This window comes from Eubalaena glacialis, chromosome 8 (genome assembly GCF_028564815.1).
Source record: "Eubalaena glacialis isolate mEubGla1 chromosome 8, mEubGla1.1.hap2.+ XY, whole genome shotgun sequence".
Taxonomy (NCBI): Eukaryota; Metazoa; Chordata; class Mammalia; order Artiodactyla; family Balaenidae; genus Eubalaena; species Eubalaena glacialis.
This window is the reverse complement of record NC_083723.1, coordinates 91,738,788-91,765,368: the sequence shown is the minus strand read 5'-3', so window position 1 is coordinate 91,765,368 and position 26,581 is coordinate 91,738,788. Positions and strand designations below refer to the sequence as shown.

Here is a 26,581-nt window from a genome sequence, read left to right as displayed (position 1 = left end):
CAGCAGAAGTTTTTTATTTTAATTAAGTCTAGCTTCTCAATTTTTTCTTTTAAGGATTGTGACTTAGATTTGGCAATGACTTTTTAGATATAACACCCAAGTCATCTAGATTTTCTCCTAAAAATTTATAAAACTCTCTTAAGAGTTTTAGAGTTTTGTGTTTTACATTTAGGTCTGTGATCCATTTGGAGTTAATTTTTGTGAAGAGTGTAATGTCTGTGTCAGGGTTCATTTTTTGGCATGTCGATATCCAGTTGTTCCAGCACTATTTGTTGAAAAGACTGTCTTTACTCCACTGTATTGCCTTTGCTCCTTTGTCAAAGATCAGTTGAATGTATTTACATGGATCTATATCTGGGCTCTCTCTTCTGTTCCATTGATCTGTTTGTCTATTGTTCTGCCTACAACATTACTGTCCTTGATTACTAATAGTAATAGTATAGTTATAGCTTTATATTAAGTCTTGAAATCAGATGGTGTCAGTCCTCCAACTTTGTTCATCTCCCTCAATATTGTGTTGGCTATTCTGGGTCCTTTGCTTATCCATGTGAACTTTAGAATCCATTTGTTTTATCTATAAGATATTTTGCTCTGCTTTTGATTGGGATTGTGTTGAATGTATAAATCAATTTGGGAAGAGCTAACATAGTGACAGTATTGAGTCTTCCTATCCATATTCATGGAATATCTATTTATGTAGTTCTTTATCCTCAGTTTTCTATTTAATTTCAAATTTGAAATGTTTTTTCATATCTGCATTGCTTAATTATATATAATTAATATTGAAGTGTTATGTTACAATTTTTTTCTCTTTTATAGCTGTTATTTTCTGCGTTTTTGAGAATTTTCATCCACTGAAAAATTTTGATATCTTTCTCTCCCCTTCTAATAGAAACTTATATGATTGCTGGATTCATTGGACATTTCTTTTATGTGTTTTGTCTTTTATGTTGGACTGTCTCTAGAGGTATAGGTAGAGGTTTGGGTGCTTGCTTTGTTTCTTAATTCCAAAGATCCTTGCTTGATTGCTACAAATATGAAAGTGGAGTTCCTTTAATAAATATTGTCCTCTTTTGGCTGATTTATGAATTTTTAACAGGTTTAACTTATGTCAATTTGCTCCTTATTCTTAATTGCGTCATTCTTTCTCTTTATCAACACACCTCCAGAGATACCCTCTTTTTTCAAGGTGCTTCCTTTCTCCCTCAGAAATAATATCTTCACAGGGCTCTCACCTTTGGTGACAGCCCTTCCCATATACTTTCCAAACTTTTTCCTTTTGGTCTTCCTGTGCCTAATGCTTTGTTTCACTACGTCCCATAAGTCTTAAGATCTCTCCATTCAGAGTTGGACTCTCTCTGTGGTGAACCTTAGCTGGTATTATCTATTTTTCTGTGCCACCTCTAAGACCCCATCATACCTTCCTCTCTTACACAGTCCTCATCTGACTCTGTACTTTGGGTAACTCCAAAGCCAACTCAGTTGGCCTCAGATTTTTATTTCCCCAATTACATGTAAAATAAGGTGCTATTCCTGTTTCCTAGTTATGCCATAGGTGTGAACTGTGTGTGCTTTTATTTGCTCTTCCTAATGATTTGTATATTTTTTGGAAGTTTTGTAGGGAGATTGGGGTTTAGATGGCAGTTATTTTCCTATGAGTATCTGGAATTCTAGCCCTTTAAGTATTTTGCAGTCAAGTCTCTAGGTAACATTGAGATGAACCACATAAAATTGCAATTTTTGTGGGTCAAGAACTATTGAATATCAGCAGTTCTTTGTGGTTCCACCTAATAGAAAGGTAAGCAATCTCTTTACCCTTGTGTTTCATGCCTTAGTGAAATATTATATGATAAAGGTATTATTTTTAGTATTAATTCCAAGGTGATTCAGGCTATATTTTTCAATCAACCTTACTGAGGTTTAATTAATATACAATAAAATATACCCATTCTAGTGTACAGTTCAGTGAGTAATGACAGTTGTTTACACTTGTGTAACCATCACCACTGTCTAGATACAGAACTTTTCCATGACTCTAAAAAGCTCTAGTGTACACCTCTGTAGTCAGCCCACCCCCCACTCCAAGAAACCACTAAACCATTTCTGTCATTATATTAGATTTCTAAAAAAGGCCACATTCCTAAATTGGCCTGTCAGTCTTGCATGATCTGAAGTTTGCTTACCTCTCCAGTGTCATGTGGGTATCATTCCTCTCTATATGTGTGTTGGCCTTAGGACCTTTTCACTTATGAGTCCATCCATCCATTTTCTGCCTGGCAGTTTAAATTTCACATGCCTTGAACTGATGTCTATCTCTGCGGGATCCATGTTGCTTTTCTCTTCCATGCCTTTGCTCATGTTCTCTCTGCCAGGGAAGCACTTTCCTCCTTAACTAACATTCTTCCTAGCCTGATTTATTCCTACTTACCTTCCTAAAATCAGCTTATACTACTGATTTTAGATTGGGCGTTAGGTATTTATCAATTATATTTTCTTTACTATTGGGTTGGCCAAAAATTTCTTTTGGAAACCGGAACAAACTTTTTGGCCAACCCAATATATAATTATTTGTCTCCTTCACTAGTCTGAGCTCCTTGAGGGCAGCAATGCCTTCTTCAATTTGTTTTTCCATCACCTATGTGCCTGGCACATGATAGGTACTTAATAAATGTTTGATTAATGATAAATGAGTTTCAACTCCTGTATATAATTTGAGTTAAAATTAAATCTCCATAGGATAAGTTAAAGAAGTCTTTAATAGATACTTAGACAAACTGAAATTGAACTAATAGCATCCTTTAAGTGTGAGGAGAAATGGGCATTGTTTCGTTAGACACCATAGTTCTACTTGCAGAAATCAGTTTTAAATTAATTTTTCAGTTCTTCTCTAGCCATGTGTTTTTGAAACTGCACCAAGCAGTGTCTATGGAGAAAAATAGTCTAGCTTGTTCAGAGTATGAGCTATATGGAATAATAACGTGGTTTAAGAATCTAAAAAGAAAGAAAATTTGTTTAGTTTCCATTTACATTCACTTTAAGCTTTGATAAGTATATCAGTTAATTGTCTAAGTATGTATCTCCTGTCATATTGTAAGCTCAAGGGCCAGAGGCAGATCATACCAGTCTTTCTTCCTTTAAGTTTCTTGTCTTTAATAGCTAGTAAGTGTTTTGAGTTGATTCTGTGGTTCATGTTTATTGTCCTGTTACATACCCAGGCATGGTACCCTACTATTTTCACCCTAAAATTGTATTAGGTATGAAGAAAATTGTTTAATCTTAATGCCAGTCATCAGTTTCTGATTACAGATAACAACCTGATATGGGCTAAACTAAATGAGCTTGAAATAATACATCTTGAAAAATCTGCATTTTAATATCCATTTATATTATAAGAATTGGGACAAGTGGTAGTGGTCTCTTGATGGACAGGAATAATTTCCAAGTGTTATAAAAATCACTATTATGTTCAAACCTTTGTTCTCTCTGAATGTATACCTTTATAATATGATACCATTTTTACCTTAACCAGATTTCTATGCTCTTCTTTCAGAGCAAATAGCATGATTCTTAATATGTTGGCAACCTGATTTTGTGACTTTTTTTTTTTAACAGCAATTAGGTATAGTTTAATGGAGCTTCTCTTTTGTGTGATAACTATACATATATATATTTTTTTTTATTGGGGTATAGTTGTTTTACAATGTTGTGGTAGTTTCTACTGTACGGCGAAGTGAACCAGCCATATGTATACATATATCTTGCTTTTTTGGATTTCCTTCCCATTTAGGTCAACACAGAGCACTAAGTAGAGTTCCCTGTGCTATACAGCAGGTTCTTATTAGTTATCTATTTTATACGTATTAGTGTATGTATGTGTGACTTTGTTTTTATAAACCAGGAGGGATCTGAAAAACAACTGTCTACTACCAGCAGAGCTGGCTCAGAATTAACTGTGACTACTATTCTTTTTGGATTCTGTCACTGAATAACAGAGTTATCTAAGCTTTTCTGGAGGAACTTATGTTTTAGCTAAGAATAAAGTTCAGCAAAACATACAGGCACATTGTACTTCTGAAAAAACACTTTAAGCATAATCTATGATCATGCTTTGTTGTATGGTAATTTTAAAAATTTGAAAATGCTACAGGTGCTCAAATTTCCTCTGTGTGACATTTTAAAAATAGGACACTATAATTTGAAAATTTCCCGTTTTGATTAATAAAGGTTAATATTTTCCCATTTTATTTTATATTCATACCTATTGTTTTAAAATAAAACTTTATTTTGCCTTGTAGTGTATGCAGAGAATATTTCCAAAATGGTGGGAAGAGAAAAGCACTTGAAAAAGATGAAAAAAGAGCTGTACTCGCCACTAAGACCACTCCAGCCTTAAATACGCATGAATCTTCTAAACTTGAAGGTCATTTAACCAACCTCAGCTTTACAAACCCTGAATTTATAACTGAGTAAGTATACTTTTCTACTTAGATTATTAACATTATCCTGGATAGCTGTGTTAATAATGTAAAATAGTGTAATGGTTTACACCAAGTAGTGGGCAGTTTGCTTGCTTCTCTGGTAGTATGTTAGTCTGAGAAATGTAAATTTGTAATATTATTAGGTAGGAAAGTAGCATAAAATTTTAAGGGATATCTGGGAAACTAGTAGTTCCATAACATCGATTGTTCTCACTAAAAATGAGAAAGAATCATTCATTAAATGTTACATTTTATGGTAATACAAAGAATCAAAACAGTGAAATCCAATTAAATTAAATTTAAAGTGGCTATCCACTGACAAATCACAATAAGGAATTAATGGAAGATTATTAATAGAACCAATTGCCATTATTTTATTTTCAATATAAAAATCTGCCTGCTGGTAATATATGTATATATGCATATAGGCATAAATTTTATTTAATAAGTACATGAGTATTTTCCCAGTTTTATTGAGATATAATTGACATGTAACACTGTTTAACACATACAACAAAGTGATTTAATATATGTATATGTTGTGAAATGATTACCACAGTAAGTTTAGTTAACCATCCCTCACCTCACCTAATTACCATTTTTTTTCCTTATGAGAATTTTTAGCAATTTTCAAATATACAATACAGTATTGTTAACTATAGTTACCATGCTGGACATTACATTTCCAGAACTTATCTTATAATTGGAAGTACCTTTCACCCAATCCCTAAATTTGTGATCTGACAGTCACAAATCGGATTTTGTTTCTATGAGTTTGGCTTTTTTTTTTTTTGACTCTACATAGAAGTAAGATCATACAGTATTTGTCTTTTCATGTCTGACTTACTGCACTTAGTGCAATGACCTCAAGGTCCATCCGTGTTGTTGCAAATGGCAGGATTTCCCATTTTTTTATGGCTAAATAATATTTCATTGTGTATGTATTATAATCCAATTATTTATATACCATAGTACCAGAATAAATTTGTGGAATCAAGTAATATTGTATTACTCTCTTGAAAATGTTAAGCTCGAATAATTCTAGAAACATTCCTAATAGACACTGCAGGCTAACCATGGAAATAAAATTAAATTAACCTCTTAAAATATTTCCAAACCTGTAGATATCAACATAACATTACCTTTGGTTACTTTGATTTTATACCATGTTGAAATATTATCTAGTTAGGTATAAGCAGTTTCATTCAAAAATTAATATACCTTTGATTAGTTCTATAGGTAAAGATCTTTACCTTTATTCAAAGGTTACTACAAAGCTTACAAAGCATAATGAGTTACTAAACATTTTATAACTCAGGTGTTATGAACATTCTTAAATATTTTTAAAATATTGACCAGCATAAGAAATTATATAGTTAACAGTGCTATCAAAAACAGGTACATATGGAAAATGTGAACCCTAGAATTTCTATATCGTTCTTTTTTATAGTCTCTGTTTCATTGTTGAGATTACCTTGTTTGTTAAGTCATTGTCATATTTTCCTTTTCCTCTTTTGAACGTGGTTTCTTTGAATTCTTTGAACATTTTTATAATAGCTGATTTGAGGTCTTTGCTAAATACAACATTTGGGCTCACTCAGAATCTATTTACTGCTCTTTTTCTTGAATATGGACTACACTTTCCTGTTTTTCTCTGCGTGTCTCATAATTTTTTGTTGAAAACTGTCCAATATATTTTTGAAGTTATAGAAACTCTTGTTTTGGACTTTTCCCCAAGGAGGGTGGTGGCGGTGGTGGTTTTTAGTAATCTCCCTGCACTTAATCTGTGGGGTCTGTTTCCCTGGTAGTTCGTACATTACTATTATTTTTATTTTTTTAGGCTGGTTTCCTACGGTTTGTACCTGTGTCTGCACAGATTAGGGGTCAATGATAGGTCAGAGGTTGTGCTCAAACACCTCTCCAGCCTGTAAGGTTCCCACCCTCTGCCAGTGGATGTGTGTTGATTTGGGAGTACATTTAAAATTCAGGCAGTCTCCAAGTCTGCCTCACTTTTTGCTTTCCATCAGGCCCTTGTGGGTCTCCCGTGCATGTTCATTTAGCCTCCCAATCAGCCAAGGCTATGTGGAAAGCTTATCTAGTGCTTCTGTGCCTCTCTCATTTCTAGGATATTTCTGGAATTTCTAAATTTCTGCCCAGTCTTCCAGTCTACAGCTCTGGCCAACCAAAACTGCAGCCTGAAGCTAGCATAGCTGCTGACTTGCCCTGTTTGTTTCTTACCATGTTTGTTACTTTTACTGACATTGTTCTGTGGGTTTTTCACCCTGTGCTCCAAATCCCATTAACCCCTTCCAGCAGTGAAGTTGCTGTTTTTCACAGCCAGCCCTGTCCTCAAAGAACTTCCATACCAACGGAGCAAAGGGTGGGGATGATGGGAGTGGCTTCAGGCAAAGACACCACAGATCCCCACTGTTGTTAGCTAAGATTTCGCTGGTTTTCATGAATAAACACTTTGCAATGTGTTTGGTTGTGTTTGATGATTGTGTTCTTTGTTATAGTTGTTTACTGAGGAGTGGATTTGCCAGCCTCTCCCCTGCCATAGTCAAGAAATTTCAGTCTCTGATTTAATTGTAAAGGAGAAAAAGTAGTTTTAAGTATTTAAAGGAAATATGATTGTTATAGGTCAGGACTTACTTAGTATTGAAATTAAGCATTGAAACATCTTAGCCTAGGATGGCTAGGTTTAGATTTTCTTCATTCTAGAAACTACTTTGTGTAGCATCTGGCCCCAACATGTGTATGTAGACTTATCCCTCCCGCTCCTCCTACCATTATTGCAGCCCATATTCTAGTCTTATGGAACTGTTTAAATTCCCCTAGTGGCACACGCATGTTCTCACTTTCTGGCATTTGCAAGTACAATATATCCTCTTTCTGATCAACTATTGCTGTATTATATTAGGCTATATTTGAAGCATCTTCCCTTCCAGAACTTAACTTGAACTTCTCAAAAGAATTGGTACTCTGGTACCAATATCAAACCTTTTAATACTCTATTACAGTACTTATCATGTTGTATTAAAATCAGTATTGTATATTTTCCTGACTGCAAATGAAATAAGATAACAGTATGAAAAATTTGCATGTAGAGAAGATTATAGGTGTAGAAACATTATTACTCAATCCTGGTTACATTTAGATATATTTCTTCCCAGTCTTTTTAATAGGCACTGTTTTCTTACACAATAGAGACCATGCAGTATAAAAAATTTTGTGTAAACTGCTCTTTCTGTGCTATTAAAACACTCATTCTGCATTATATTTTATCATAAATATCTACCACTTTATGTGTCTAAATATAAAGTGATCCTCATATAAAATAAGAATCAATTTTTCCAAAGAGAATTTCTCGCTCTCTTACACATACACATTTTTAGAGAGGTAGATGAAATAGTCAAAGGTCAGATGTTTACTCTCTTTATTTATAGATATTATTATGTAGGAAGATATGTATTTGTTACTATCTAAATCTGTTTGACTTCCAACTTTGGATAGCAAGTGTAGCTAGCAAGGGTTATCTTTTTCCGGGTTCAGATAGTGAGGGCTCACATAGCAAAAATACCTTGGGTTTTTTCACTTACATTTTACGAAAACCAAAAATTTATTACTACTAGAGTCACTTTTTAAAGTCATCTATGGCTCAGAATTGAGACGTGACACTTTTTGAATCTGTATATAATGTGATAGCTGGAAATTTTATCCCAAGCCCCAATTACTACCATTCCTTCTAATACTAAGATAGCTGTGTCCCGACCCTCCTTCATGTTGTACATATATACTTGTAAATGATACAAAATAAGTACTTTGCTTTCTTTTAAAAAGTATTATTTTTTCAAAACATTTACAAAATAGGCCATATTCTGGGCCATAAAACACACCTTAACAAATTTAGAAAGATTTGAGTTGTATAAAGTATTCTCTCAGACCACAATAGAATTAAAATATAAATCAATAACAAAGAGAACTGGAAAATCCCAAAATATTTATAGATTATCTAATTAGCACATGGGTCAAACAAGAAGTCTCAGGAGAAATTTTAAAATACTTCGCACTAATTGCACTAAATGAAAATGCATCTTATCAAAATTGAAGAGATGTAGTGAAAGCATGCTTAGAGGGAAATTTTTAACATTGAATGCATATATTAGAAAAGAAGAAAAATGTAAAATCAGTAATCTAAACTTCTACCTTAGGAAACTAGAAAAACAAGAGCAAATTAGATCCAAAATAAGCAGAGAAAAAGAAATAATAAAAATTAGAGCAGAAATTAATGAAATTGAAAACAGGAAAACCATAGAGAAAATCAGTGAAACTAAAAGCTGGTTCTTTGAAGGTCAATAAAATTGATAATCCTCTGGTCAAGCTAACCAAAAAAAAAAAAAAAGACAAATTACTAATATTAGAAATGAAAGAAGGGCCATCACTACTGATCCCATTGACAATAAAAGGATAATATAGGCATATTATGAATAACTGTATGCCCACAAATTCGATAACTTAGATGAAATTCCTTGAAAGACACAATCTACCAAAATTCACACAAAGAGAAATAGATCATCTGAATAGGTTTTTATTAATTAAAGAAGTTAAAGCAATAATGAATAGTCTTCCAAAACAGAAAGCGTCAGGCCTAGTTGGTTGCGCTGGTGATATCTACCATTTAAGGAAAAAAAAGACCAATTCTCTACAATCTGTTCCAGAATATAGAATCAGAGGGAACACTTCTGAATTCATTCTGTGAGGCCAGCAGAATGTAATTTAAGATGTCAAACCAGTCTTCCCATTTCCCAATCTAAAGTAAAAAAGAAAATTTTTAAATAAAAGAAAAAATCATATGAAATCAGAAAAATAAAATTCATTCTGTGATGTTCTAGTACTTGCCATGGTAGAAACATGGCATACATGCTTTCATAATACTTTCCAAAATCCATGATAAATGTAGGTAGTTGGTCATTGGATCTTTCCTACAGAGCCTGGACTTGGCCTCAGAATCCCTTTTACACAGTACTCTAAGAAGCTGTTACCAATTAATCAGTCAATATAAGAGAAGAAACTCATCTGCAATTTATGTCCATTACTGTTGTTACAAATAGAACACACAGTTTTGACTCTAAGTTTCTTAGCATCTAAGCCAAGGCTTCGAATAGGATCATTTCATTATTTCTTTTTTTTTAAGGATTGTCTGTTCATGTCATTTGCTCACTTAAGTTTTATGATCTTAAGTCTATCAATTTGTGTGAGCTCTTTAGTACTCAGGATATTACTGGACATTTATAGTGATTTGAGTGGGGGCTTAACACATGCTTCATGGGTAAAAGAACAGACAGATGGACGGATGGATGGAAGGAAATGAAAGAAGGAAAGACATATTTAGGACAGTAGAATCAGGTTTTTCTAATCATCTACTTGACATTTAGTTAACTGATAGAGAAGGGGGGAAGGAAGAGGTGGCACTGAGCAAAAGGAAAGACTATTTATTAGATGGTCACTGCCAATCCAAGAGTCTTAGGGACCTTACCTCCATACTGCCTTAGGATGTAAGATATTGGACAGATTCTTAAAAGGCTTGTGACAGAGAGAGAATACAATACATGATGATAGGTAATATCTAATAAAGAGGACCTAATTCGACATATTAATGCTGGTTTTGAGAGTTCGGTTTATAATAATTAAATAGTGGTTTTGAATACCATTTTAATGTTCTTTTTTTTCAAAGTTTTAGTTAGCAGTTGATTTTTATTCAGTTTTTAGCATTCTTCGTATTTTCTTTGGCTTTTAACGTTGAAGGTTATCCTAGTAAGTAAAAGATATTACAGTAGTAAAGGAGGAAGTTAAATGTCTTTTGAACATAATGCAGTATATAAATGAAAAATTTGTTTCAGTAGTGCTTTTCAAGTGTTTTCCTTTTAGTTTGAAATGCATTACATATTAATCAAAGCATATATACAAATATAAATTTGAACCTGAGAGTAAAATTCTTCATTTATTTCACTGAAACACTAAATGGATAAAATTGTGATTACAAATATCGAATATGGAGTTTTAGAAATATTAAGATATTAAGTCCCACTTCCCTGGTGGTGCAGTGGTTAAGAATCCGCCTGCCAATGCAGGGGACACGGGTTCAAGCCCTGGTCCGGGAAGATGCCGCATGCCATGGAGCAGCTAAGCCCGTGTGCCACAACTACTGAGCCTGCGCTCTAGAACCCGCGAGCCACAACTACTGAAGCCCGTGTGCCACAGCTAATGAAGCCTGTGCGCCTAGAGTCCGTGCTCCGCAACAAGAGAAGCCACTGCAATGAGAAGCCCACGCACCGCAACGAAAGTAGCCCCCACTCGCTGCAACTAGAGAAAGCCTGTGCGCAGCAACGAAGACCCAACGCAAACATACATACATACATATGTACATACATACATAAATAAAATTTTTAAAAAAGAGACAGACATGGTGGCTGATGCCTCTTGTTAAAAAAAAAAAGATATTAAGTCCCATTTAAAGCCATGTATATTATAATATTTTAAAGCTATTTCTACAGAAACAATGTGTATTAATTACCAATTCAAAATGTAAAGTTTTCCTCCATAGGTTTTCTTGGTTTAAAATATATATATATTGGAGATTATGAATAAGCTGAATGCTAATAATCCATGCTTATCAGTTGCTCCTTTTTAAAATGTTAGATAGTTCCTTTCCCAATTTTAACACTGGCTCAGAGAATAACCTTGGGAAAATATCTAACATTCCTGAGTCTCCCTTTATTTATAAAAATAAAATAATGCTGTATAGTCTTCTGTTAAAAAAAAATAGGAAGAACTATGTATAAAAACCCCAAAGGTCTGAGCTTTCAGATAATGACCCAAAGTACTAGATGTTGAGAATGAAAGTAGTGATGATTATATAGGTTCAAAACATCATTTGGGTAACAATAGCACAATGGGCACATCGTCATAAGAAGAATACCGTGATCCAGACCTCTATAATCTGACTGTATATGTAAAGGAAAATGATGACCAAAAAATATTTTCTACCAAAAATTCTGTTTGGAGGCATTCTTTTTTTTTTTTTTTAATTAATTAATTTATTTATTTTTGGCTGTGTTGGGTCTTCATTGCTGTGCAGCGGCTTTGTCTAGTCGCGGTGAGCGGGGGCTAATTTTCGTTGCAGTGCACGGGCTTCTCATTGCGGTGGCTTCTCTTGTTGCAGAGCACAGGCTCTAGGCATGTGGGCTCAGTAGTTGTGGCTTGCGGGCTCTAGAGCTCAGGCTCAGTAGTTGTGGCTCATGGGCTTAGTTGCTCCATGGCATGCGGGATCTTCCTGGACCAGGGCTTGAACCCGTGTCGCCTGCATTGGCAGGCGGATTCTTAACCACTGTGCCACCAGGGAAGTCCCTGTTTGGAGGAATTCTTAAAGTAAATGTGCTTCCTTAGTAAGATTTAAAGCATTCCCCCAAAATTCTGTTAACTTCAGTTTATAAGATTTTTATTATAGTTCTGTATATTATGTCCTCAACAGATAGTAAATTAAAGATTTACTATCTAAAACAAGTTGTTTATTATTTTGGTAACTGGAATTGAATCTAATTTGATCTAATAAAAAATATAAAGCTAATTAGACTTACGTGGAATTATAGAAACATAATTTAGGAAATAATGTCTTTGGTGTTTTAACTAACAAATTACCATTTTCTAGTGAGTTACCTAAAGCCTAATAAAACTCGTCCTGAAACAAATATCAATGAATGTTATTCATTTTATGGGGGTGGCAGAGGCATGTGCTATTACCTATTTTATGAGTCTTAATGGTAATTTAGTGGTTATTAACAGTCAACTTATGTATTCTTCTCCTTATGACTGCAGTGTTATCTTTAAAAAATAAATGTCTTCATCTTAATACATGTGCTGTAAGGACACGTCCTTTTATCAGTCCATTTCTTGTCATTTCTTAATAGCAGTACATCCCCTTTCTTTGCCTCTTAAATGCTGGTCCTGTGCTCTCTTCATTTTCATATCCTCTCATGGCAGCTTAATTTACTTCCATAGTTTTGGTTACCACGTATATGCTGGTGATACCAAATCTGTATTTCCAGTTCAGAGCTCTGATCTGAACTTCATATATCTAGGTGCCTACTAAACTCTGTTTGCGTTTGTGCCTGTGAGATACCCTTGTATCATGAGCAAGCTAATATTCTCCCCTTTCCTACTCTCTGAATCACCCAGATTTGTTCCTCTTCCAATGTTCCCTGTTTCATTAAATGCATCTGTATGCCCAAGCTAGAAACTTAAAGATTTTATCTTGACTCCTTCCCTATCTCACTTCCCACATCCAGTTAATCACCAAGTCCTATTATCATTTCTAATTTCTCAATATCACTTCAGTCAGTCTACATCTCTCTGTCCTCTTCTCCCACCAGGGCAATTACAGTAGACTTCTATTTCCAGTTTTATTGCAATTCATTCTCCACAGTTCAACCTGAGAATTTTTTTCTGAAACATAAACCTGATAATGCCAACTCTCTTACCTAAAACTGTTCAGGGATTTTCTTTTGCTCTTCAGATAAAATGCAGGCTCCTTAACATAACATAGAAAATCCTTCATTATTGACCTCGGCATCCCTCATTTCCTCAGTACCTTTTCTTTTTAACTATATGACTTAATAATACTGATCTTTCTTTTATTCATGTAGAACTCCAGCTTCGGCCTGGTGTTTTTCCTTCTGCCTAGAGCATCCTCTCAGAACCCATCATTCAACCCCTTCACCTGGATAATTTCCTGTTAATCCTTACATATAGTCTTAAACATTCAACACTCTGAGGAGGAACTTCCTTTACTCCTAGATTTGGTATCATCATCAAGGCTACAGAATCCTCTAACATAGCAGATTTCAAAGTGTGATCCATGGATCTCTAGGAGTCTCTGAGGCCCTTTTGGGGAGGTCTGTGAGTTCAAAGTATTTCCATGTTAATATTAAAATATTGTTTGCCTTTTTTACCATGTTGCTATTTGTACTGATAGTTCAGAAGCAATGGTGGATAAAGTTCCTGACATCTTAGCACAAATCAAGGCAGTGAAACCAAATTATATTAATAGTCGTATTCTTCACCATGCACTCACAATTTAAAAAAAAAAGAAGTCCAGTTTCAACTTGATTGTTGGCGATGAAGCAATAAAAATTATAAATTGTATTAAACTTAACTATTGAGTAATTGTCTTTTTAATATGTCATGTGATGAAATGGGAAATACACAAAAAGCACACTAAAGCATGATGGCATGATTATCCAGCTATTATCTCTGTTTAGCTAGACAACAGAGATTTGCAAAAAAAATGTAAAACAGTGTCACTTTTCTCATTAATTTTTTGTTTTGGAAAATATAATTTTTTCCAAAAATGCTATTAATAAAGTTAGCCTGTGATGATTTTATTATTGCCATTTTTTATGAATAAATTTTTAAAAATTTACTCAGCTATAATTTTTATACAGTAAGTATCAATTGATATAACCCACATAAACAAAAGTTCTTTGATGTCTTCAGTAACTTTTAAGAGTAGAAAGGTATTCTGAAACCAAAAAGTTTGAAAACCCCTGCTCTAACTCATTGTATTTTCCTTATTCTGTTTATGGTTTGTCTTTCCTCTTAGACCACATTGTAAACCCTGTGAAGATAAGGTCCACCCACGTCTGCCTTGTGGGTAACTCAGCTCCTAGCATAGTGCCAACACATACAAGGTCCCCAATAGATACTTGTTAAATTAATGAATTCAACAGCATGTGTTTATTATTATCCTGCATATTGTTGAAATGTGAGTCTAGAGCTAAGAAAAAAATTTTAAAAATCAGAAAGTAGATATAGAAGTATCATCTGCATTTGGGGATTATTTTGATTGTTGGAAGTACATGATATCATCTGAGAGTATCACCTGAAACAGTCTGGAGAAAAATTGTAAAGTAGAAAGAGAGAAGGAAAGAGAGAAACCTTAATTATGGAACTTTAGGGAATGCTTATGTGTAACAGGGATGAAAAGGAAGGTATAATGAATGTAAGAGTTAGGAAGATAATCATTAATTGGATACAGATTGAGAGGATGTTCTTCAGGGGGTTTAAAGAGTAATGATACTCTAAAGAGAAGCATGATAGCAAGTGAAAAGGTTAAGATAGGATAATGTCTTTAGGGAAATTCAGGAGTTCTCCCCAAGTGACTACAACACACATATTATTTTGTACTTGTAAGTCTATAGAGTAAATTTTTTTATTATCTTGAATCATCTAAATAAGAATTTAACTGGATTTATTTTTAATGCTAATACAACAGCATTAACTAAATTAGAGGATGGAGATATACAAGCTATTGGCTAAAGTCAAGGAACAGAAGATGTATGTATATGTATAAAATTGAGTGGGTTGAAGAGTAAATTGTGTTGTTTGTGCTGCAACTTTAAATCATCACCTCCTTCTTATCCATGGGAGAATCACTTTCTTAATAAAAATCTCCTGTTTAGTACTTCTCCAAAAGAAATGCTTTACTTGAAAGCTTTGTTCTTATCCCTCCCCTCATTTGTAGGTAAGTCTTTCTGGTCCGTAATTTTTAAAATCACTCATTACACTCAGAGAATGGATTTTCCATTAGTTAGTGCTATCTTTCCTAGTTAACTAGGATAACTTGGTTTTTTGGTATTGAACCTTAGAAAACATTCACTAATATTATATGGAGTGTTTGAGAGTGATGGTACTTATGTTTTCTTTGACATTTTTTTTCTTCAGTCACTTGCCTTTTGATAAATATAACTCAATCTTTGTCACAGCATTTTCATATGAAAGTGTCAAAATATTGCTGTGATAACTGTCATGGTTAAGGATAGTACCCTACAGATTTTATAAAGCTCTTCTGAGATCTAGTACTTAGGCCTAGACAGGATCTATAGTTTGAGATCTATAGTGAAGAATAGAGTTAGTGTCTTTGGCTTTCTAAACCTTCAACCATGAAGCTTGTGGGAAAGCTGCTATTTAGAGATAAAATAGGAACTGAAACTCTGTAAACAATAAACAGCCGCCTTCCTGGGTTTCAGCCCACTCCCTCCTGACCTCTTGTGTTTCACCAGGCAGCAGCAAGTAGCTCATAGCTTTCCTTCCCTGATTCTCGCCCATTCTCCGTGCTTCACTTGGCCCATGGAGACTGCCTACCTGCGGATCTGCCTAAGTCAGAGCTGGGGTCTTTAGATTAGTAACAGTGTTGCACAGAATTCTGAAATGTTTCCCTGCACCAAATTTAGTAACACATTGTTACTAAGTTTATTCTTACTATACTGATAATAGCCAAATTAGTGATACTGAGTAACTGTATATGGAGGAGTGAACAGACACTTCAGTTCCCAAATCATATACTATTTATGACCCTTTTTTGAAGTGGTGGTCCTCATGTAGTACTATATGTTTATTATATTGTGTGTATTTCCCATTCTCACTCAGTTCAGCTCTACTTATAGAAAGCCATATGAAAATAATTGATGATGTTTTATTTATACAGCACTTACCTAAATTAGATTCCTGCTGTGTAAATTTAAGGACAGTAAGTTTGCCTTACCACTGTATCATCAGTACCTACAGAATACCTGGCATACAATAAGTACTCAGTATATATTTGAATAAATGAAAGAAAAATGGAAACAATTGAGTAATCTAATATAGAAAGTATGAGCGTAATTGCTTTACTTCTGGAGAATATTTTAAAGTTAAGAATGTGGCCTTAAGAACATGACCAGAGATGAAATGTGAATCTGAGGTGGAAGCCTTCTGTGAAATATGTAAGTTGTTAAAGAACCTTAGCCAGCTGGATTCTTTTCTACCTCAGTTTTCCAAAGCAGTGGTTTTTAGCCTTCATAGAAACAATGTTACCTGTGTTAATTTTTATCTAAGCCAACAGTGATAGAGGTCACAGCCTAGAACTTAAACTATAAATATGAGTATAGAGTAGTAAGGTATTTCAGAATGACATTATCTACCTCACTCAATCTCTAAGCCTTTAGGCAATGTTTATTTGCTTTAAGAACCGTTTAAGAGGAAAAGCTTATTCCTCCCAAGATCTCTGTACTGTTATGGATTAACTCTAGATTGAATACATATTCTCAAAGGTAGAAACAATTTAAAAAACCTGGGGAAGTCTGTATGTTTGGCAGAATTCACAGTAAATTAATCTAAGTAAAATAATCTACTTTATCATAAAATCACAAGAGAACGTGTGTCTGTGTCTAAAGGCCAGGTTTTCTTTAGGCTTTAATAGTAGTTGAGAACTTTAAAAAAGGGTTAGAAAAATTCTAAAAGAATTAAGTTATTCACTTTAGTAACTGGCCCAAGGGGCATTATAATCTTACTAACCATTATAATTTTCCAAACCATGTACTAGTGTATAAAGCATCATGAGGACAGATGTTCAAACTCTGTTATTCTCTGCTATAATTTGGGGGCTTAACACAGTAACCTTGCACATAAAGGAACACAGTAAATCAGTGAATGAATGCACATAAAGGAACACATAAAGGAACACAGTAAATCAGTGAATGAATGAATTCTGTTAGAAGGGACTATAAAATTAATTTTAACCAAAACCCCAAATAGTGCCAATCTCATGATTAAGTTAACTGTGACTTTAGAACAAAGATGACTTAATCGAGGTTAGAAACAGGGAAGATTAGTAGTACTCTGTTTCCTTTATTTTCTTTTTATCCCTAGAATATCTATTCAGTTCTGTATACCATTGAGTACGGTGATGTTGGCCCAAAGTATTTAGAGTAGGATGGAGCCATAAATACAACAGATTATGGGTGATCCCAAGGAGAAAAAACAAAGGATTAAAATGTTAGAAGTAGACTAAGAAAAGGTTTTAAAAAGGGGGTGCAGGTGTTGGGGGGTGTTGTGTGTGACACTTTATATCTTCAGAAAACATTGGTAATCTAATATCTCTACTATTTGGCTTCTTACCCTGGTTAATAAAAGACAGTATATCTAGTTTTAGCCGACTTATATTTAACCACCCTGAATAAAGATGAGATCAGTTCAAGTAATTGCCATGGAATTAAGCCTTCATAACACAAAAATGAAGGAGAGGAAATAAAGGAGAGTTTTTCAAAGCATAATAGATTAGAAACCTTAAGAAAACAGAAGAGTCAGTTTACATAATAACAAAATGTGACAGAGAAAAGACCAACTATCTTAAAGAAAAGCAACAAATAATTCTAGAAACAGGCAAATTTTTTGAAGGGGCAGAGTCCTGTATATCTATAAAAATGATTAATGGTCATGATGAATACCTCTGATGTCCAGAAAAGATAATGTTCAAGTCATTTTTAAGAAGACAGGTAAGACTATATTAACTCTTAAAAGATTTCCATTACATATAAAATATATTGTCACTCAAGCACTAGATCCTTGCCTTTAAAGAATCATGCCCTATCACAAAATTTTGAGTTGTTAAAAAATACTGAAGTGTAGGTTACCAACAAATTGTTTATTTCATAAATAACAGGTGAGAAAGTTGAAATAAACAGTATTTTATTTTATTTTTTTAATTTATTTTATTTATTTATTTTTGGCTGCATTGAGTCTTTGTTGCTGCGCGCGAGATTTCTCTAGTTGCGGTGAGCAGGGGCTACTCTTCGTTGTGGAACACGGATTTCTCATCACGGTGGCTTCTCTTGTTGCGGAGCACAGGCTCTAGGCGCGCGGGCTGAGTAGTTGTGGCTTGCGGACTCTAGAGCGCAGGCTCAGTAGTTGCATGGGCTTAGTTGCTCCGCGGCATGTGGGATCTTCCCAGACCAGGGCTCGAACCCATGTCCCTTGCATTGGCAGGTGGATTCTTAACCACTGCGCCACCAGGGAAGCCCTAAACAGTATTTTAAAATACCACTTAGGACAAGGTCATGAGTGAATATAAATCTGCATTTCAATTAACTTTATAATTTTGAATTTTTCCAGTTTCTTGCCAGATCTGATTTAGTCTTTTTTTTTTGCTTGCTTCAGTCTAGCTAAGAAATGTTTTTACTAGGAATCGAAGTGTCAGGTCTGTTTTGTTTTGTTTGTAACTCCCTTGCGTTTGCATTTTTAGATTACCTTCAACCTTTAAGCTTTTTTGCCAGGAATCTTGATAAGCTACTCTTTCATGAGGCTTAGTTTAATTAAAACCAATAATTCAGTCTATCTATTGACTTACCTGGGAGCAAGGAAACTCAATATGTTGTGGTATGCTGCTAGGGAACAAATAGCAGGGATATGCCACTGATATTCCTCCGTGTTTTGGAACTCCCTCTCATCTCTCAGGTAACCCTACACAAAAACAGGAAGCTTGACCACCAGATACAGGGATTCTTTTGGGGAGTGTGTATTAGTCAGTGTTCTCCAGAGGAATAGAACCAATATAGTATGTGGGTATGTGTAGAGGATCAGAGATTTAAGGAATTGGCTCACGTGATTGTAGGGACTGGCAGGTCCAAAATTGCAGGGCAGGAAAGTGGGCTAGAGACCCAGGGAAGCGGTAATGTTGCATTTTGAGTCTAAAAGTAGTCTGGAGGAAGAATTCCCTCTTCCTCATGTGACCTTAGTCTTTTTTCTGGTAAGGTTACTAATCCATTGATTAAGATGGGAAGATTATCTGGGTAGGCCTAATCTAATCACATGAGCCCTTAAAAACACAGAACTTTTTCCAAATGCAACAGAAGAGGAGGGGAAAAGAGGGTATCAGGGAGATTTGAAGCATAAGAAGGATTCAGTATGCTGTTGTTGGCTTTGAAAATGGTGTGGGCCACGAGCCATGGTATACAGGTGGCCTCTAGAAGCTGAGCAGACAGCCAGCAAGAAAACAGGGCTCTCAGTCCTACATCCACATGGAACTGGTTTCTGCCAACAGCCTGAATGAGCCTAGAAGTGGATTCTTCCCTCACAAAACTCTTAAATAAGAGCCTAGGCCTGCTGAAACCTTGATTTCAGCTTTATTACACCCGGAGCAGAGTTCCAGCCAAGCATACCTGCACTTCTAACCTATAGACTTAGGTTGTATTTTAAAGTTAACTTTGTGGTAGTTTATTACATAGTAATAGAAAACTAATACATATGATTAGGTTGTATTCAAAATGAAGAACTACATTTATAGTATATATTTCCATAGCATCTTTATTTTATGCATGGACAACTGTTAATTTGTATCCAAACTGCTACTTCCTTCTATGCTAAACATAGTGAGCATAATTGTTAAAAGCTCAGGCTGCTGAGTCAGACAGATTTTAATTCCACCTGAAATCACTTACTAGCATATGACCTTCCATGTGTTCTTTAACTTCTCTAAGCCTCATTCCCCTCATCTATAAAATGAGAGTAGTAGTACCTACTCATAAGAATTTTACATTGCCGATATAGTGACCATTGTAATATGATTACAACGATCACCATGATGGCAACACAAAGAATGTTGTCAATAAGAGCGGGAATCTGGGCATTCATGTGAAACCATGCTGAGATCTTTTCACTTAATTCTTTATACCCTTCTCTGATCTCTGTATATGGATTTTCTGGGTTATCCTTTCAGTTTTTTTCAGATGTTTTGCTTAAAAACTAGATATCCGTGCCTTTCTCATGAATCCCTATCTCGTCTCAAAAGTTTCCCAGAGAAGTTCTGTAAAATAAGTAATACATAATTTAAAAGGGAGTTTGTCAACAAAATAAATTTGGACATTAAAATTAAATTGAGTTTCTTAATTATAGAGCTATTATATGGTTACATGCCTGTAGCTCTTCAAAAAGAGATTATATTTTCCACATTCATTGACCTATTGACAAAGAGGCGACTATTCGTGAAGACTATTTCGTGAAATGCACTTTGGGAAAAACTGTCCCTCCAGATATAAATCAACTCCATGAGCTAACTCTTGTTTTCTCTTTTCCTTGTTAAAGCCTGACTTCATTTACTTAGTGCAGATTATTTAGTCTATAAACAACCTTTACTCACACACTTAATCTCCCTCCAATATATTTTTTGTTCTTTACTACCAAAATATGGAGGGGAAGCTGTTGTCTGGCTTTTACACATTGCCATCAAAATCAATAATCGTTAGCAGTCATTTCAGGGATTTGTGATACATATAGAAATGAAGTGGATTATGTACAATGCTAAGAACGAGTTGCTAAATAAATGATAATAAACCAAGTCATCAGAGTCAGAAGTTTTCTATTTAACTGTTTTTTCTGCTGTTCCTTGAAGGAATGATTGAGACAAGAGGATAGGTGGAACTAAGGATTTTTATATGATCCAAGGTATCTAGTAATAAATTTTCCCCACTTATTTGTCATCTATCAGCCCTAAAAGTTGGCTTTAGAAAAATTTCCATATATATGACTGTCATGAATTCAGAGTCAGAGTGACAGTGCTGTTTTACATACTGACTCTCAAAAATGCATTTTCTTCTTGTTTTTTCTTCTCAAAAAGATAAGATATGGAAATCTAATTTCCCCCTTCCTCTACGTCAAACCAGCAGGGATAATTAATAAGGCCTAGATCATTGATTTCAACCATTTTAACCATAGAACCTTTTCTTCAGCGGAAACATTTTATGGTACGGTCAAAGGGTATAGAAGTTGTAGCCTCCAGATATCTCCCATACCTGCCTTTGTTGGCCCTTGAATGGACTCTGGAAAATACCTACAGCTTTGTAGAGAGCACTTTGAAAAACTGTTGTAAACTGCATACTTGGGTAAATATTGCCAGATTTTCTTATGTAATGAGCAAAAAATTTTACTTAGAGTTTACAGCTCCCTCTTAATATGTCTTGAGGAGTTCAAGATGCTGTTGTTGACACTGGCAGTATGCCAGACAGAAAATTTTGTAGGAAATAAAATCCTGCATTTCCTTACTAAACTTCTTAACCAATGGATGGGAATTGAGGGGGAGAGAGTAAAGAAATGTGATGTTTTACTATAACTGTTTTGGAAAAGAGAACAAAGACAATATTGAGTAAACACCAACATGGGAAATTTAAATAGAAAGTTATCATTTGACCAGCCTATACATTTTTACATATAAGATTTTTTTCTTAACACTTTTGAAAAACTGCAAATGAAGTTAGAAGACTATGAATTCTTAAGTTTTAAAAATGTTTTTAAATAATACAATTTTAAGATTCTCTGCTTAAATCTGCCTAAAGAAGCAAAATGAAAATTTACTGAGGAATGTAAATGAACATTTGAAAGAGACATTAAAATGTAGAGGAAGCATTACAAACTTTCTAGCTAAACTTTGTTTTCTAATCAGTATGTTTTATCACTTTACAGAATGTAAATGAAGAGAGTGCATATATGCTGAAATTAGGAACCAGTCTAACTGTATTTCAATTAGCTGTCCTTTAGAAAACCGTTTGTTTCCTGACTAGTCAGACTGTTGACCTGTTATATTTTCCTGATTAGAAAAACTAATTTTTTTTTTTTTAATTTATTATTTTTTTTTGGCTGTGTTGGGTCTTGGTTTCTGTGTGAGGGCTTTCTCTAGTTGTGGCAAGCGGGGGCCACTCTTCATCGCGGTGCGCGGGCCTCTCACTATGGCGGCCTCTCTTGTTGCGGAGCACAGGCTCCAGACGCGCAGGCTCAGTAGTTGTGGCGCATGGGCTTAGTTGCTCCGCGGCATGTGGGATCTTCCCAGACCAGGGCTTGAACCTGTGTCCCCTGCATTGGCAGGCAGATTCTCAACCACTGCACCACCAGGGAAGCGCTAGAGAAACTAATTTTTTCCAAGTATTTGCCTTACCAACATTAGTAAATTCAGCCATTCCTTTTTGTTTTGTTTTCTCATAAGGTATAATGACTTTTTTTTTTTTCTTTCCCTTGATCACATTTTACGTGTCAAAAAAAGGGTTTAAAATCTAAGGCTTACATACGGCCTAATGCACATTTAGAAAAATGTGTTCAAATGCCCCAGAGTAGTCTCCAGAGAACACTAACATGTTCCAACAGTGCTGCCGTAGACCACAAAATTTATTACAACTGTTTAATGAAGTTACAACTCCTACATTGCATTTCTTTTAAACATTCTTAATGGTGGCAAATTGTCTATTGTGGTTGAGTTTGATGTTAATTTTTGGAGAGATGTTTCAGTAGAAAATGATATAGCTGTAATAAGTCCTAGGTTGCTATGGGAAGAGGGATAAAGCGTGAAAAGTATAATCTGAGAAGGGCTATCTGAGAGCTACAAGTGTCTTGGAAGGGATTTAAAGAGCACATCCTAACAAAGAATGCTAAACATTAACTCAGAGAGGAGTTCACAAATATTACTTTATTAATCTAGCTCATATCCTGACTGTGTATGTAAATACTAACTACTCTAAACTGAAGTGAAAAATAATTATACTTTAATAGTATAGTTCAGGGATATAGGACCATGTCTATTTTTGTCATCAAAGTCCAGAAATTTTTTGTAGGCAACTGAGGCAGCTTTCTGGAAAGAAGAAGGAGACAGAAGACTATCTCCTTGGTAACTTTTCTGTTCCCATGAAGACCAACTATGCTTCTTAAAGTTGAATTCCATGAGATATCTTTTCATATGTAAAATAAATTTGCCTTTACTTAAGCTAGTTTAAGTGGTTTTCTGTTCCTTGCAACAAAACTATACCAGACCAAGACAATGATTCTATAAAACCTTATCTTCATCATCACTGCCTATACATGGAAACTCAGATAATCCAAGCAGAGTCTGTGAACCACCCTGAATTATATAAAAATGTGATTTGTGTATCATATGTGTATTGTTGTCTAGGGGGAAAAGGCCATAGATTTCATCAAATACTCAAAGAAGTTTGTTACCCCAAAAGATTAAGAACTACTGGTAGAGAGCCTCATGCAGAGGCATCCTAAGTGACAGAGTCCCTTTCCATTTTGCCTCCATGTTGAGGCAGTGAAAGACTTTGGTTCATTATTGTTGCATCTGACAGTGCCATAATTACGCCAGTTTTTATCCTATATATGGAACGTTGAAAAAAGTGCCCCTTAGAGCTTTGCTGCTGTTAGATGTCTATTAACAATCTGACAGAATAGATTTTCATGAAATTTGGACCTCAGGAAAATTCACTAGGTAGTAATTTTTTTAAGAAGTCTTAGTTTTTGTTTATTTGATTATTTTCAATGGGACATTGATACAGACAGGTTTCAAATCTGCAAGAGGGTGGTATTTTATTCTATCAAGAACTGATCTAGAATTTTAGAATTAGAATGGCCTTTCATTTTACAGATGAGGAAACTGAGACGCAAAAAAGGGTAAGTAAAATTTCTAAGGTCACTTGGTAGTAAAGCACAAGTGAAGATAGAGTTCTGTTGACTGTCTCCAGAGCCTTTTTTTTTTTTTTTTACTGTACCAAACTTTTGACAATTATTACTTCTCTACTCCTTGTCCCCATCTATGATGTGTAGGCAACTCATTTAATGTTTATACAACACTATGAAGAAGGTGCTATTACTGGCATTTTAGCAACTATTTCTTCTGGGGAAATTTTCTTGGGGAAATTACATTGTGAATGTTCTATTAAAATATGTAAGTCAGTTTGAAAAATAGTGCCATATACATATATGTACTTATTCATGGTAGTGGAATTAGATTTCAAGTCTTGGATGAATCAACGAAAGAGCCATTTCAGATAATATTCTTCTCTGTTTTATAGGAAATGTGTTTAGAGGCTTTTTTGTTTTTTTGCTTGTTTTTAAAATTCAAAGTTTTAAAAACGTTAAGGGCAGAAAGAACAAAAAATTGTCACTCTGGACTTAAAAACTACAATACAGTGAAATCAGTTGCTGGACATTTCAAAAGGCACTTTATGAGTTTCACAGATTTTATGGAAAGTCCACACCTACTTGGAAACATGTACCTTTGCACTTACTATGCTTTCTGACTGGAATGACAGTCACCTACCTCAACAGTCCTTCCCTTTATTCTTCACCCCCCATTTCTCATTTTCTCCTGGGAGAGGCCTGCTTATCCTGCAGGTCCCAGCTATGGATTTCCCTTCTCTTCTACCAGTGTTCTTCTACTCCTATAACATTTTATACACTCCTTTACTATACAATCATTGCATTGTTTTCATGTTGTATTTGCATGTGTGTCTTCTTTACTGAACTGAATTACTTGGGAATCTCAAGCTCCTAAACAGAGGTAGACAGGTACAATAAGTATTCAATAAGTATTTGTCAAGTTTTAGTTATGTATACATTTAAAGTATTTTTTAAAATGATACTAAAGGTATTTGGGTTTTTTGTAGAAGATTTGAAATACTGTTTCGATGAATAATTTCAAATTAAAATAACTTCTAAACTAAGATTAAACAGTCTTAACTATATATTTATGATTATAGCTATTTAGTATAAACTTGAAAATTTCCTTCCAAAATCTAATCTTATTTCTGATTTTAGAACCTTGAGGCTTCAGATTTACATTTCCACATCAAAAATTAGAGCATACGATCTGACAAAGATTTTGTTTTGTTTTTGTTTTCTGTGAGTGAAAGGTATTCTGAAATATAATTTGGATGCCAAGATACAGGAATTTCAAGATCTTTCAGCTTCAGTGAGGAAGAGTAGTTTGTTGGTACTATTGAGAAAAAAAAAACAACACCCTATTATACTGTTTAAGTATTTCTTTTGTTAAATGAATTATTCTTACTTTGCTGAGGCCAATGTTTTGAATTCCAGATACCTAACCACCACCTTATCCATCATTTAACTTGCAAACAAAAGGGGCTTTTCCCCCAAGTAAATTTATAATATGAGAATTTGCATAAGTAGTAATGTTTGTTGCTTAATTTTGAAGTATTGGTGCTTCAAATACAGAAATATAGGTGCCAGGATTTAGTCATTATCAATAAAAATCATCTTGATGTGACAGTAGTCCTTATAAATTTTATTTATTTTGGACTATGGGATTACAAATCCCATAAGAATTTATTAAGGGTAAACCTGAGAGAGACCAGGATAGCTTTTACATAGTATTAACATAAAAGACTTGCTTATTTCTCTTGCAGAAAAATTTGAAATAGTGATTAAAATGAGAAAATTGAGTAATTCAATGTCATTTTAGTCATATCTGTATTTGGCATTTTAACTATGAAGTCTGTCATTTAAGGTCACTTAAGGTTGGCTCTCTGGCCTTTTTTGATTAAGAAGCTTCAAAGTCATTTGATAGATTATTCAGAGGCTATTTTTGCTCTTAGCACACCTAATGTATTCCCATAATAAGTATTTTCATATCTGTGAACAATAATGAAATACTTGTTCTACTTCTTTTATAATTTTTTTAAATTAATTAATTAATTTATTTATTTTTGGCTGCGTTGGGTCTTCATTGCTGCGCGCGGGCTCTCTCCAGTTGTGGCAAGCAGGGGCCACTCCTCGTTGCGGTGCACGGGCTTCTCACTGCGGTGGCCTCTCTTGTCGCGGAGCACGGGCTCTAGGCGCACGGGCTTCAGTAGTTGTGGCACGTGCGCTCAGTAGTTGTGGCTCATGAACTCTAGAGTGCAGGCTCAGTAGTTGTGGCGCACGGGCCTAGTTGCTCCGCGGCATGTGGTATCCTCCCGGACCAGGGCTCGAACCCATGTCCCCTGCATTGGCAGGCGGATTCTTAAGCACTGCGCCACCAGGGAAGCCCCTCCTTTTATAATTATTGACTCTTTTTGTCACAGACTGATTTTATGCTGACCAGCTAGACTAAATTAATTTTATCTGTTTATATATTTACTTTGAATGTTAACTAGAATATGCTAGCAGAATATTCTAACTAATCTCTCAAACTTGAAAAGAATAATTTTTTTTAAATGTTGGATAAATCTTAAAAACACCAAAGAACTGGTAGGGCCAAATGCAAATGCTGGCAGGAACCCAGAAAGGGAGGCAGAGCACAAAGCTTCTTTTGCCTTGAGAGCATTTTTCCAAACTGCAGACTTCAACTTTAGTTTTTATACTCCACTGATTGGAGCTTCAACTCTGAAAATTACTGTCTCAGTTTAAGGGTGAACCAGAATAAATCTACCCCGTTCACCCACAGCATGAGAGACTCTGACAAGTTGAAACTACAG

The 26,581-nt window shown here is 34.8% G+C and overlaps 1 protein-coding gene across 1 annotated transcript in view; it reads left to right on the top strand.

Annotated features, from left to right (window-relative positions):
* BMT2 (base methyltransferase of 25S rRNA 2 homolog) overlaps positions 1-26,581 on the top strand; it is a 79,113-nt gene that overhangs the window by 27,565 nt on the left and 24,967 nt on the right. The window contains exon 3 of the mRNA XM_061197951.1: positions 4,296-4,466. Coding sequence (XP_061053934.1) covers positions 4,296-4,466 — 171 coding nt within the window. The remainder of the gene's footprint in view (positions 1-4,295; positions 4,467-26,581) is intronic.